The 14,968-nt window shown below is 39.4% G+C and overlaps 1 protein-coding gene across 7 annotated transcripts in view; it reads left to right on the forward strand.

Annotated features, from left to right (window-relative positions):
- The window catches only part of DOCK10 (dedicator of cytokinesis 10), a gene marked incomplete at its 5' end in the record, with an annotated part of 144,329 nt that overhangs the window by 109,412 nt on the left and 19,949 nt on the right, over positions 1 to 14,968 (forward strand). For 6 of the 7 annotated variants that reach the window (XM_081956362.1, XM_081956364.1, XM_081956368.1 and 3 more), the window contains 10 exons: positions 1,366 to 1,487; positions 1,944 to 2,058; positions 3,139 to 3,205; positions 4,159 to 4,206; positions 4,659 to 4,760; positions 6,708 to 6,832; positions 9,430 to 9,542; positions 10,213 to 10,350; positions 10,979 to 11,161; positions 12,221 to 12,331. In XM_081956362.1, the coding sequence (XP_081812488.1) occupies positions 1,366 to 1,487; positions 1,944 to 2,058; positions 3,139 to 3,205; positions 4,159 to 4,206; positions 4,659 to 4,760; positions 6,708 to 6,832; positions 9,430 to 9,542; positions 10,213 to 10,350; positions 10,979 to 11,161; positions 12,221 to 12,331 (1,124 nt within the window). The remainder of the gene's footprint in view (positions 1 to 1,365; positions 1,488 to 1,943; positions 2,059 to 3,138; positions 3,206 to 4,158; positions 4,207 to 4,658; positions 4,761 to 6,707; positions 6,833 to 9,429; positions 9,543 to 10,212; positions 10,351 to 10,978; positions 11,162 to 12,220; positions 12,332 to 14,968) is intronic. The other variant, XM_081956365.1, reaches the window with a different exon arrangement.

The following is a 14,968-nucleotide window of genomic DNA, read 5'->3' on the forward strand; positions in this document are numbered from 1 at the left end:
ACTAACTATTTTGTTATATTGCAAGTTTCATTATTAACAATTTTTTACATGTAAATTACCTTTTAGTATTTTTTGCAGGAGTGTGATCTGATCTTAGAAGAGAGTAGGAAAGGTATATTGAATTTGATTCCACAAGATCCAAAGTTCTCTAATTTGGCTATTATTGGGATACAATTTTCAAAAATGTTGTAACTAGAAAAGAAAACAAAAATAAAAGAAATGTGATTTCCCTTGAACTAACGCAGCAATCATTCATCTATATCAGTGGTTCCCAATCTTTTTTTGGCCATGCCCCACCTAAGCTTCTCTAAAATCTTGATACCCCCCCCCCTTGACATATCTTTCTTACTTTACTCAAAAAGTGAACTCTACTCACACTCACATGGAGGAAGCCTAAAAGGCTATTAACTTAGTTTGAACAAGGTTCAAATTACCCCCATTAAAAATTAAATTGCCCCCCTGTGGGACATGGGGCCCACACTGGGAACCACTGGTCTATATATACTGTTCCTATAGCATTTTCATAATTTGATTTTATTGTCCTCTTATTAGTTGTAAGAGATTATCAAATAAATGGTGGTATATCAGTATTTTAGATGTGCACACGGATGTTTATGTGTGAAAAATCTAACCCAATTTGTAGAATAGAAATACAGACAATACTCTACTTAAAAGCAGATTATGTTTCAAAAGACTGTTGTAAACTTGGATTGTTTCCAAGTTCACCAAGCATAAAAGAACATGTGCAGTGCATGGATGGTGGCATTGTAAAACCTGACAGCAATGATGTAGGGTCATCTTCTAGAATTGAAATGGTCCATTTTCCACCTTCATGAAGAAGTGGTTCAGTGGGCTTTGGATTGTTACAGAAGGGAATGTGGTGAAAATTAGGAGAGGATGAGAGAGGATTGGTTTCTGGTGCAATGGATACCTAGATATGTACTGGAAGCTGGACCTTTCCTGCCTTCTCCCAACTTTGGGATATAGACATATTTGTTTGTATCACAAAAGTTCACAAAGTTCATTAGTAGAGTAATGTTTGTACCGTATACTGTACGGATGCATTTCAAGATGTAATACTAATTGCATACTCAATCAATGTTTCTACTCCTGTGGTCCATCATGTATGAGAATGTGTCTGAAACCATCTATAGCATGTAAATATGTATCATCACGTTTGTCGTTATATGTCTATTGTGTTTCATGTACTCAGCTCATAGCCATTCAACATCTTCATTAACTGACCTGTAGCTTTTCTTAACAGTGTCTAGTCAATGTTACATACTGTTCTTTGGTTTTCATCCTGCTTAATTGTCGTGTCCATAAGCATCATTTTAGCACATTCGTTGTGGCTTTTGTTTCCAGCTTTTTCATCAATAGTTATTCCTGCAGCAAACCATGCTGACTCCAGAGGTTCCCTAGGAAGTCTTGACTCTAACCCAAGTACCAATGAAAAGAACAGTGAAACAAATGAAGCCTGTGAGAAGGTATATATTTCTACAAACTAGGATAGCACAGTACTTCAGATTTTAATGGGGAAAGATGATTCCGAACATGTGAGCCATTCATGCAGCACTTGATGGCAACTCTCTAATGCAGCTGCCTCTGGCTCACATGGTGCTACAGTTATTTTATTTTATATTTATTTTATTTTATTTATTTATTTATATCCCACTTTTATTATTTTTTACAAATATTTAAGGCACCAAGCATTCCTCTTCCTATTTTCTTCACAATAACACTCTGTGAGAAGAGTTAGGCTGAGAGAGAGTGACTGAGAGAGAGAGGCTGGTCAGCTAACTTTCATGTCTAAGGCAGGAGATTTCTAGCCTGGTGCCTTAACCACTAGACCAAATTGGTATAACCAAAGTGGTGTGTGTATATAAAGTATATTTTGGAGGTAAAAATGATTTATCAAGACTCTCTATGTTTTGCCACAACAGATTGTAAGGCCATTGTCTCTGATTGGATCGGCTCTTCGTTTTGACAAACTAGATCAAGCAGAAACAAGAAGTATCTTAATGTGTTTTCTTCATATTATGAAAACAGTTTCAGAAGGTAGGTGAACAGTAAACTGTATCTGTGCCTGCTTTCTTACTTTTCTGCTGAAGATTATGTTCTCTTGAGAGAAATCTCTTAGTTGCTTGGTTTACAAGACAACAGAGAGTGGGTTTAAAGCAACAATGTGCATCTTTTTTTCTCTACTAATGTGTGGCACATGGAGCCATTTCTGAGTGCACATGAGGCATTGCCCTGTCCAGCGCTCATGCGCATGCTGGTCAGCTGATTTTTGGGCATTTTTCGCCCTCCGGAGATTTCCTGAAGGCTCTGAAGGGCGAAAAACCGCTCAACATGCAAACCGGAAGTTCAGGAACGGAGTTCCAGTTTGCATATTGGGCGGTTTTTCACCCTCACCTCTTCACTTCCCTGAAGCCTCCTGAAGCCTTTGGAGGGTGAAAACCCGCCCAACGGGCAACCCAGAGGTCTGTTCCCCAACTTCCGGTTTGCATATTGGACTGTTTTTCACCCTCTCCTCCCGCTCCTAGAAAGCCTCTGGAGCCTGGGAAGGGTGAAAAATGGACCTATTGGGCCCACTGGAAGTCGGAAAACAGGCTGTTTCTGGTCTTCAGAGGGCCTCAGGGAGGGACGAGGGAGGCCATTTTTGCCCTCCCCAGGCTCCAAGAAAGCCATGTGCATATGCACAGGGCAGTGGGGGGATCACGTGCCCATGTGCAGAGGGCATGGCGTAGAGGGCATTAAATTATGGGGGTGGGCAAGCGAGTGCGCGTGCTTCTGGCACCCAAGGCAAAAAAGGGTCGCCATCATTCCTCTAGACAATTTAGGAGCCTCAAATTCTTTATTTATTTCTTAACATCTGCAAATAAAATTAATGTATTGATAACAAACATGTATAAAAACTAATAGCAGGGTTTTATTTTAAAAGATTTTACAAGGTGGTTTTAGTATTTCAAAAGCTGAGCATGCTAATGAACCGTACAATGTTGATAACAAATCTTGGCACTGTAAATATTGCCATTGGATTCCATCTGACGGATTATATTCACTCTTAAAATAGAGTATGATAACTCCGTAAGAGAATAAATAATACATTCATATGTTTCCGTTGTGTCTTCCTAGATACACTGATCTCCTACTGGCAGAGGGCACCATTTACAGAAATAGCAGATTTTTTCAGCATTTTAGAGTAAGCTCACTCTGAGGTTTGTTCTTCCAAGGCTGCTGTTGGTATTAATTAAAATAGAAAATAAAATAGAAAAATAATTATACATTTCAATCACCATATTTTTTAGTCTTTCAAATCCTAATGTACTGTCTAGAAGTATCATAGGTAATATTTCTTGTCTTCAGTATATTGTAACTTGTCTTGTTAAATAAGACCTGGCTTTGCCAACTGGCCTAGGGGCCCCCATTGGGGTACATCATTCTGGAAGCAGTTAAAAGACTAAGATAAGACACACACACCCATGCTGCTCCCTTCCTCCCCAATCTTTGTCAATGTTAAGATAAATTAATGTTACTAGTTATAAATTTAATGTTTTTATTGTGTTTAATTGTAAGTCGTCTAGAGCAGTGGTTCTCAACCTGTGGGTCGGGACCCCCTTAGGGGTCGCCTAAGACCATTGGAAATGTCACAGTCACTGTCTAACTTCATTGCAACATGAGCTGTTGATATTTTACTGCTTAGAAAATGCAAGGTTTCAGTCATAGAAGTGCCTTTTGGGAAAAGTAACCTACAGAAAATGAATAACAGCTTCACTCAAGGGTATTCCAGATAGTGTCTTTAGCTTTACTATTATGAATGGACAGTTTTCATGCAATCACAAGAACAATTTAACAAAACACACAATGCGAGTTTGGAAAGGCATTTCTTTTCATTGTTGGGAAATCTATAAACTATTTATAAAGCAAATATCTGTCTGCTAAATGCAATAGTGAAGTTTGGTTTTTGTGGGAAAGGGGTAGAAAGAACAGTTGCTGCATGAAACTAACATGATTGTGGTCATTTACCTGAATGATTTTACTAATGGAATTATCATCAGGATTGTACCAAAATCTAGCTGTGGTGTTTTGTGAGAGAAGTAAATTAATGCTGTGAATGAAAACCATTTGAGATTATTCCATCTTTTTATCTTTTAGGGTTTGCCTTCAGAATTTCAGATACCTAGGAAAACGAAATATAGTAAGGTAATGTTTTATTCGTCAAACAAGTAGCAAAATATTTGAAGGATATGTGGAATTTAATGTGTAACTGCAAGAAACTTTAGTATGTGTGTGCATTGAATCTAGATGAGCATGGTTATGAATTACAATGAATCCTAGATCATAAATAAATGCTTTTTGTGAATTTTCACTAGGTGCGCATAAACCTTTGCATAGGCTACAAATAGAAAACATAATAGACTTTAATGGAAGTTTAGTAATAAGATAAATCATACGGATTGTGTTTGGAAATCCTAGTATAAAGTTTTCATAAGAATTCTAAACTATGAAACTGTTTTCTGATAATAGAATATGACTGATACTGTATAAATGTGATACCAGTAATAGAATACAAGACCTTTTCTGATGAATTTTCCCAATATTTATAGTAATAAATGATATTATAATAAAGTTTTTATTTTATTCTCTTTTATCAGGAAAATTGCTGCTGCAGTTAAGTTTGCTCAGACCACTCGGAATAATGGAACATTGAAAGGATCAAGTTCATCTTGTCAAACCTCCGGGCTTCTACCACAGTGGTAAGATTTAATAAAATAAATGGAGGGTTGATTAAAAAAACAGACATGATGGCCCAACAGAGGGTACATATACCGTTGTTATACATCATTGAGAATCTGGAAGGATTCAGCAACCGGTAGATGCTAATGATGATATTGATATTATTATTAATAGGTAATTTCTCCTCTAAAATGTGAAAAAAAAATATACGTGCCCAAAATCATAAGTAAAACTCATGTGCTAGACTTTTTTGATATGTTGAAATCAGATGTTAGAAAGTGAGCTTTTTGATTCAGTTGTGTGTGCGCTATGATATTTAGTTCTTAGAAAACTAGTTTGTTCAGCGGCAGTTAATGTATAAACAACACTTGCCAATATAATCTCCTTGTGTCATGGCATATGGATGCATTCAAAGCAGCAGGAAGAAAAAATAATGCATTGCCTTGCTCTGCAAATCTAAATAAACACTGATTTCATTTTAGGACTAGACATGGGGGGAAGGGAGGAGGAAGTTTTCCCTAATGATGCATTGTAATTGCTTCATCTAATCATCAGTATCAAGTCTCACTGTAACAAAAACATAGCAGCTGCAGTGTGTCAAATTTCCACTATTACTTCACTGTAAAAAAAAATCACTAGAATAAGCTCTTAAAACATTATTGCCAATCTATCTTATAAGAGCATGAGAGATTCTTACTTTAAAAATCTATGAGGTTAAACATTAATGGCCCAATTGTATTTTTATTAAGATGTTAAGAGATATATATACCCGAAATATAACACTTTGCATTTTATTTGTAAACATGCCAGGCAATTTTCTTAAATGTGACCTTCAAAGTTCCCACCAAAATAGGTCTTTTTTAAAAGCCCGTGTTGAAATTTCTAATTAGACTCCATGGTGCCAAATATGCCTTTTAATAATTTACCTTTCTAAATATCTTATGCCTTCTACAAAACTACGAATCCCAGAATCCCAGACTATCATTTCAGCATTGCATTGGATCTAATCAAGTACAAAGATTTTTTTTTTATTTCCCTAAGATACGAGAAGTTAGCTCTCTACTTCTCAAAAGGATCCCTCGGTATACTTACAAGACTTTTGATAGGCATATCACTGACATGGTAGAGCTTTGTTCCACTAACACCGGGATGGCGAACCTATGGCACGCGTGCCACTGGTGGTACGCGGAGCCATTTGTCAGGGCATGCAAGCCATTCCCGAACTTCCGATTTGCCTGTAGGGCTGTTTTAAGCCCTCCGGAGCCTTCAGGGGCCTTCCGGAGGCTTCCCTGAAGGCTCCGGAGGACGAAAAATGACCCAATGGACAAACCAGAAGTGACTTCAGGGAAGCCTCTGGAAGGTCCCTGAAGGCTCCGGAGGACAAAAAAACTGCCCTACGAGCAAACCGGAAGTGACTTCCAGTTTGCTCGTAGGGTCAATTTTAGTCCTCCGGAGGCTTCAGGGAAGCTCCTGAAGCCTCCGGAGGGCCTCCCGGGGGGGCAGGACAAGCTCCGGAAGCCTCCGGGGGGCAGGGGAGACTGTTTTCGCCCTCCCCAGGCTCCTATAAAGCCTCTGGAGCCTGGAGAGGGCGAAAAAAGCATGCAAAAAATGTGGGGTTGCGCCTGTCATGCACACATGTGCGCTGTGGGGGTGTCACACATTGCATTATGGGTGCAGCATGCCCGCGCATGACCCCTCCCCTGCGCTCCCACCCCTTCTGGCACGCAAGCCAAAAAAGGTTCACCATTGCTGCACTATCATGTGAACAATTTTTATCTAGTTAACTTTTTTTTTAGCAAGGCTTAGTATAATTCCGTCCATATATTGTGTAATAAGCTTTAAATCCGATCTACTACTTACTTAGAAATATTCATGTCTGGAAATGATGCAGGAAAACAGATCTGTCTAAACTAAGATTTGAAAAAGCTTTGGGGATAAGCCTGAAACACTGTCTTGTCATTTTGCAGGGGACATTCTGCTTCCAACAGTGAGGTTCACAAGCATCATAGATCCCAAACTTTACCAATAATCCGTGGGAAAAATGCCCTTTCCAATCATAAACTCCTACAGATGATAGATAGTACCATTCCAAGTAAGTATAAGGGGAGACTTTGTAGCTGAACATTTAATGGGACTATTGTAGTATTTAATGAAATAGCATTCTCCATTCAATGTTATGTAAATAATGTGAGATAATGATAGCTATTATGTTTTGTTGTCCAATATTCAGCTTTATATATACACAGTGAAAACATTTACAAGATCTCAATATCTATAGAAAAGTATTTCATGTTTCCCTAGATTATGTTGTGTATTCTTGTAAATTTTATGCTTTTGCATATGGATAAATATTCTTTTTATGATCTCATCCATGTTCTTATCATTTATGCTTGTTCAGTTGTTATGGAACATTAAGAGTGAAGGCCAGCTGTTGTATATGATTAAGACAGATTAATTCTATCATTTTTAGCATAAAAATTAGACATAAAAGCAATAATTCTAATATAGTTCTCATATCTGTACTCATTACCATAAATTCTTCCTATGCAGGTAATTTATAAAATGATTAAAATTAGGTTGATTAATTAGCATCCTATTATTTATTGATAATCATGTACATTAATTCATTGAAATGTAAATCTTGCAGCAAATCTGAACAACCATAGGCTTCATGATTGAATATAGTCAGAAAACCAGAATATATGCATAGGTTTGAACTGTCAGTGCTATAAATAGATTCTCTACCCCTGCTAAACTAGCAAAAATTGCAATAAACCTGCACACAATAACTGAGCATTTGTGAACCCAGGGAGATATTCTTTGGCACATACAAATAATCCCTTCTTGCTTTCAATCATTATTAAATATGAAAAAAATGTATTTTAAAAAACCAAGTTTATAAGAATGAATACACATAAATAGGATTTTTTTAAAAAATAAAAATAATAATATATTTTATCTGTATAATTTATTTAGAATTAAAATTTAGAATAGAGTGTGTGTATGTGTGTGTGTGTGTGTATTCGTAGATTTTCACAGGTACAGGTATCCAGGTCTTGGCGTATTCGGGTCTTTTCCCATGTAAGATTGAAAGTATCTTGGCGACATTTCGACAAGGTCCCACTCGCCATCTTCAGGCTGGTGCCTTCGGCTTGTGTGACCAAAGCGTGATCGGAGCTGCCATCTTTCTATAAATATTGCTGGGGGTGTGCGGAGTGCTGGCTTTGTTGCTGTAATGGGTTGGTTGGCTGTGTTGTTACATCTTGATTAGTTGATGGAGTTGATGTATGTAGCTTAGTCGGCTGTTTCGTAACATTCCTGTGTTCATGGCATGTGTCAATTTGCTTTGCGTGGGGTCGGAGGGGGGTGCAGCACTTGGTGATGCTGCCATGGTTTGGTTTCTGGGTGGTGGTTGCATTTCGTCTATGGGATGGGTTTGGGTTTGAGTCTGGTAAAGGTGATTGGTGGTGGTGGCATCCTGTGTTGTTCTAGGTCCGGTGTTGGCAAACTGACATACGCCATGAACACATGGCCAGACCACAATCTCGGAGCCAAACCAAAGCCCGGGATGTTACATCACAGCCATCTGCTCAGGACATTACGTCACAGAACTCAGGAGGTTACAACGCAAAGGCTCAGGATGTTACAACACAGCCAACCTCCCAGGATGTTGCAGCACAGGATTCAGGATATCACTACACTAGAGCTCAGGATGTCATCACACAGCCCATTACCCAGGTTGTTACAACACAAAAGACTAATGGGCACATAGCTAGTACTTCAGCCACACAGGATGTTACAAAACAGCCGACTAATCTGCATACATCAACTCCACCAACTAATCAACATGTAACAACACAGCCAACCAACCCACCTACAGCAACAAAGCCAGCACTCCACACACCACACCAATAGTTATAGAAGGATGGCAGCTCCAATCACAGTTTGCTCGTACAAGCACGAAGCCAAAGGCACCAGCCTGAAGATGGCAAGTGGGACCTCGTCGAAACGTCGCCAAGATACTCTCAACCTTACATGGGAAAAGACCTGAATACACCAAGACCTGCGCATATATATGTGTTGTATTTATGCTGATAAATAAATAAAGGCATACCAGGGGTTGTAACACAAATATATATGTATATATATAGCCCTCACAAAATTTATTTATTCATTTGCTCAATTTGTATAGCCAACCAACTAATTTTTATGTGAATCTTACAACCACAACAAAAATGTTGAGTAGTATCAAGGGAGTGCACTAGTGCAAGATCTACTTTTATTCCTCAAATTAATCTTATATATTTTTCAAATAACTAATTTCTTTGAAATTTTGAAGAAGGGAAATGAAGGTGAAATATATGTCTGAAACCAAATCCCAAAAGTAAATAGGAAGGATTTAAACTATATCAAAATAAGATTTTAACGTGAAAAATGATCAGTGCATTTCATCTAGAGAGAAGTATATTATGATTTATTTAAGCCTATCTTATAAAATAATTCCTTAAAAATAAGTCCTTAGAGAAAACATTGAAACCAAATATTGAAATTCAGTAGCAAAAGAGTAGAACTTGCTAAGAACACCTACTTTTCTTTAGAAACATATTTAAGAGAGGTGGCAGTTCATAGGTGACTATTGTCATTTGCGGATGACTCAACATTTTTTCTGTAACATTTATTTGGTTGTAGGCACTTCTAATGAAACAGACCTTGTGAGTTATGTAGATACGGAAGCCAACATTGCAACAGAAGTTTGCCTTTCTATACTCGATCTGTTATGTCTTTTCACTCAGAATCATCAGGTAAAATGTTTTGTGCCAAACTTTTTACATGAAAGTCACAATGTCTATAATTTATGCTAAACTGTTATTTAAGGGAAGCACAAAATCAACAAGTGAAATGTTTCATATATGCAGACTGCCTATAAATGAAGCTTTCAAAATGAGTCTGATAAAGAGTACAGAGTCACCTCACAGGTCCATTTAGCCTGGCACTGCCAAACATGTTTTACTGCAGCCTCTAATATCCCTATTCCATGCTATCAGTTGCCCTTTTATATAATTTTTTTAGTATACCAGATTGGGAATGATGTAGCATAGCTTTTTAGAACTGCAGACAAAAAACTACCTTACCTTTTTACGATTTGCTTATAATTGAAACCTATCTCCAAAATATGTGCTTTCCCATTAAGCTGTAAAAATAGCTTGTAGTCCTACGTAAAAGAGATCCTAAACCACCACCACCATTACCAAAATAATAAGGAAGTTTTGGCAGAAGAGAGAATGATGGTCTGATGCAAAAACAAAATCATTCCAAGAAACTTTGAAAAACTTAACTAATATTAAAAAAAAACATTTAAAATGCCTGCTCGTATTTAGACAAAAAAGAAAAGAAAAAGGCGCAGAAAGAACAAATAAAAGTTCCCAATAGTTTAATTTTTTAAAAAACTAAAATATGTTTGTTACTTTTCAGAGACAACTGCAACAGTCAGATTGCCAGAATACAATGATGAAGAAAGTCTTTGATACTTACCTGTTATTTTTACAAATCAATAATTCTGCAGCAGCTCTCAAGCATGTATTTGCTGCTTTGAGATTGTTTGTGAGTAAGGTAAGACCATATATGGCTTCTCATTTGTAGGAATCCCTTCTCTTTCATCCTTCTCAGCTGGCTATTGAGAGATAACAGGCCTTTTCTGAACAGATACTGTAACTTGCAGCAAAGGCAGAGCCATGTCTTCTATATTTAAGTTTTATGATATTTTGAGAAGAAACTGGAGTTTGGCTGTTTGACTTCTAAGATGAGATAATGTAATGTTCTACAGATAATTAAAAGGTCATCATCAGCAAAACTGGGTAGATTTGTTCTCTATTCAAACTGAGGGCGATACAAGGACCAAGGGGTTGAAATTAAAAATGAGGACATTCCAGTTGAAAATTAGGAGTAGTATAAGGAAATAAGAGGTGTTAATCAATGGTACAATCTGTATAAAACTCCTAAGAAGAGATTTTCAAATATTCATGGCCACTTACCAGATATGGTTTCATGAATTCCTGTACCTAGCAGACAATTGAAATATATGTTTTACTATCTAAAGTCCCTTACAAGTTACATATTCTGATATTAAAGCTGTATACCTTCGGCAAGAATGAATTCACTTGCTGATAATTGATAATTTCTACTATGGGGAATTGTGCATGAGAGATATATATTGATGCTTTGTTTTTGTTTTTTAAAGTTTCCATCAGCCTTCTTTCAAGGGCAAGCTGACTTGTGTGGATCATTCTGTTATGAGATTCTTAAGTGTTGTAATCACAGATCACAATCAACACAGATGGAAGCCTCTGCTCTGCTTTATTTTTTCATGAGAAAAAACTTTGAATTTAATAAGCAAAAGTCAATAGTAAGGTCTCATTTGCAGGTAAGAAAATATTACTGTGGTAACACCCTGGAGCAATTACTGCCTGAAATTTCTTGTGATTTTATAGTGTTGCTGCATTTATTAATTTGAGAGAGGGAACAAAGTATACTTACTGATCACAGAATGCTCTCGTCTGTTTTATTTCATTCTTACTTTAATCTTAATTTTAGATTGTTAGATGCTCAGAGTGATGATGCTAACAATAATGACCATAAAAATGACAGTAATAATAATGCCTTCAAAATTCGATATTTTATAGAAATATCTTACGGTTTCCATGTCTTCAGCCTCAAGATACAGAATTAGTTTGGAAATGCAATTCATAAGACAAATATTTCCCTTCGTACTGAAAGACTATTTAACAGAATGTATATATTCATTCATAACTTTTCATAACTAGTATTGGGAGTCCTACAGGTAAAAACTGTATCTGATTTCTTTTTTTGGAGGAAAAATAGCTCACCAAAATTTAAATTTCTTCTACTTAATATAGAAAGAACGCACAAATACTTTCAAAATCATTTAATTAGAAGAGCATTATTGCAAAAATGGCTCAAAATTAAAAAAAAAACCCACTATGTGAAAATTCCGAATTGGCTATCACCAACAGAAAGGATGATCCATCCAAATTTTATAGATTTGAACAAAATGCTAAGATATAGAGACTTAATTGATAGACAGAGAAACTTAAAAACAATTGAAGAATTGACAGAGCAGAACATGAAAGTTGACTGGCTAACTTACCTTCAAATCAAAACTAAATACAATAAAGATATCAAATTATATGACATCGAAACAGAACCACACGAATTGGATAAAATTATTCAAAGCTCAGATACACATATTCTTAAGAGACGGATAAGAATGAAGCAATTTGAGAAAAAGAGGACACTGTTAAAAACCATGCTACTAATGCTACTAAGTTACTAGTTTGGTCTTTGAGCACAAACAGGGATTGAGACAACAATCACTGTCTATTTTGCTGGTGGTTCTTCTGGGAAGCAAGTTTGTCAGCTTGGTTATCTGTCTTCATGTTCTCTTTTCTTGTCATCACTTCAGCTCATCAAGGCTGTAAGCCAACTGATTGCAGATGCAGGAATTGGAGGTTCTCGATTTCAGCATTCTCTGGCAATTACAAATAACTTTGCGAATGGAGACAAACAGATGAAAGTAATTTATTTATTTATTTAACCTGCTTATTTATATAGACATAGTATTATTATTTTTTTGCATTCTTCTGGCAATGGATATTTTCCCAGTAGTGACTTATAGTGGCTTTAAAAATCAGTGTGCCATCTTTGAGTTATATGAAGTTCATCCTCATTATTTCTGTATCGAAATAATAAAAGCTGGATAGCCAAAGGGAAAAAAAATAAGTTACTGAGTATCCTATCTAAATGTGGTTGGATCGTGAAGTATATTTTCCTTTGTTGCTATCTCATATGTTTTGCCAAATGGGAATATAATATAATTGCTAGAAAATGCATTACAAATCAATTTATCTGTCATTAAAATCCTAGTAATAATAACTCTCTCAAGACCTTTGTTATCCCAAGTTTGATATTATAAAGAAATATCTATTGCAACTTTGTCCAAACATGACAAGCGAATACTGAGAGAGAAAAAGATAATGTGCAGTGAAAGAAAAGTGAAAGCTATTTGATCATTATAAGGGAAGGTATTGATCATTATAAGGGAAGGTCTTGAGCCGAGAGAGTCCACTGTGCCACAGATAACCGGGTGTGAGTCCCTTTGTGTGAAGTGGGGCACAGGGAGGCAGTTGGGCTTGCTGATTGTATACTTGGCTCCTCGCTATGCATCAGCGGCCCTGCCCGAGCTCCTCGAGGTGATCTCCGAGATGACGGTTGAGACCCCCAGACTTTTGGTCATGGGGGACTTTAACTTGCCATCGGTAGGGGACACATCCGAGGTAGCTCGGGAATTCATGGCTTCCATGACAGCCATGGACCTGACCCAAGTAGTTCAGGGCCCCACTCACGAGGGAGGTCACACACTGGACCTTATTTTTATCTCTGGCCAGTGGAGGAGTGATCTGGGAGTAGGAGATTTAGTCGTTGCACCCTTGTCATGGTCAGATCACTCACTTCTCTGGCTTGACTTTCCATCCGATACCCCCCATCGCGGGGAGGCGGAACTGGAATGTCCTAGATGGTTCCGCCCCAGGCGCCTGATGGAGCCTGATAGGTTCCAGACGGAGCTTGGGCCATGTCCTGTAGCCCTGACCCGCGCCCGGATGGAGGACCTAGTGGCTGCATGGAATAGTGCGACCGCTGGGGCCTTGGACCGGGTTACGCCTTTGCGGCCTCTCTCACGGCAGCGTTCCACCCAGGCCCCTTGGTTCACCAAGGAGCTGAGGGTGATGAAGCGCCGAAAGAGACGCCTAGAGAGCATATGGAGATCGTCACGCTCCGAATCTGACCGATCACAGGTGAGAGCCCATTTACGGACTTACCTTGTGGCATTGAGAGTGGCCAAACGTCAGTATTGTGCCACTCTTATTGCGTCCGCAGATAACCGCCCTGCCGCCCTGTTTAGGTTGACCCGCTCCCTCCTTTTTCAGAGGCCGCGGGAAGCCCCTTTACAGGGTAGAGCAGAGGAGTTTGGGGAATATCTGCAGGACAAAATCGCTCAGATTCGCAGCGAGTGGGTCCCCTTTAGTGGTCCAGAAGAGACGTCGGAGGTGGGTCTTGAGGGATTAGTCTGGGAGGAGTTTGACTCTGTTACTTCCGATGATATGGACAGGTTGCGTGGGCGATTGCGAGCCACCACATGTTTACTGGACCCGTGTCCCTCCTGGCTTATACTGGCATCCTGGGAGGTTACATGAGGCTGGCTCCAGGAACTAGTCAACGCTTCTCTTAGAGAGGGGTTCTTGCCGGCCGTCTTAAAAGAGGCGGTGGTGAGGCCCCTACTCAAGAAGCCTTCCCTGGACCCGGCTATATTGTCTAATTATCGTCCCGTCTCCAACCTTTGCTTTTTGGCGAAGGTTGTAGAGAGTGTGGTGGCACAACAGTTCCCACGCCACCTGGAAGAAATGGATTATCTAGACCCGTGCCAGTCCGGTTTCCGGCCCGGCCACAGCACGGAGACGGCTTTGGTCACGTTGGTGGATGATCTCTGGAGGGCCAGAGATGGGGGCTGTTCCTCCATCCTGGTCCTATTAGATCTCTCGGCGGCTTTTGATACCATCGACCATGGTATCCTATTGCATCGTCTGGAGGGGCTGGGGGTGAGGGGCACCGTTTTGCAGTGGTTCTCCTCCTACCTCTCTGGCCGAGTGCAATGTGTGTTGACAGGGGGGCAGAGGTCGACCCTGAGGCCGCTCACCTGCGGAGTGCTCCAGGGGTCGGTCCTCTCACCTCTCCTGTTCAACATATATATGAAGCCGCTGGGCGAGATCATCCGTGGATTCGGGGTAGACTACCATCTGTACGCTGACGACACCCAGCTGTACATTTCTATCCCCGAACCACCCCAACGATGCCGTCGAAGTGATGTCCCGGTGTCTAGAAGCCGTGCGGATCTGGATGGGAGGTAACAGACTCAGGCTCAACCCGTCCAAGACGGAGTGGCTGTGGCTACCGGCGTCCCGGTTCAACCAGCTATGTCCATCACTGGCCTTTGGGGGTGAACAGCTGGCCCCCATGGATCGGGTTCGCAATTTGGGCGTCCTCCTAGATGCCCGGCTGTCAATGGACGACCATGTGACGGCCATGGCAAGGGGGGCGTTTCACCAGGTTCGCCTGGTGCGCCAATTGGACCGGGATGCCCTCCACACAGTCACCC

The sequence above is a fragment of the Natrix helvetica genome (genome assembly GCF_964273705.1).
Source record: "Natrix helvetica genome assembly, chromosome: 5".
Lineage (NCBI taxonomy): Eukaryota > Metazoa > Chordata > Lepidosauria > Squamata > Natricidae > Natrix > Natrix helvetica.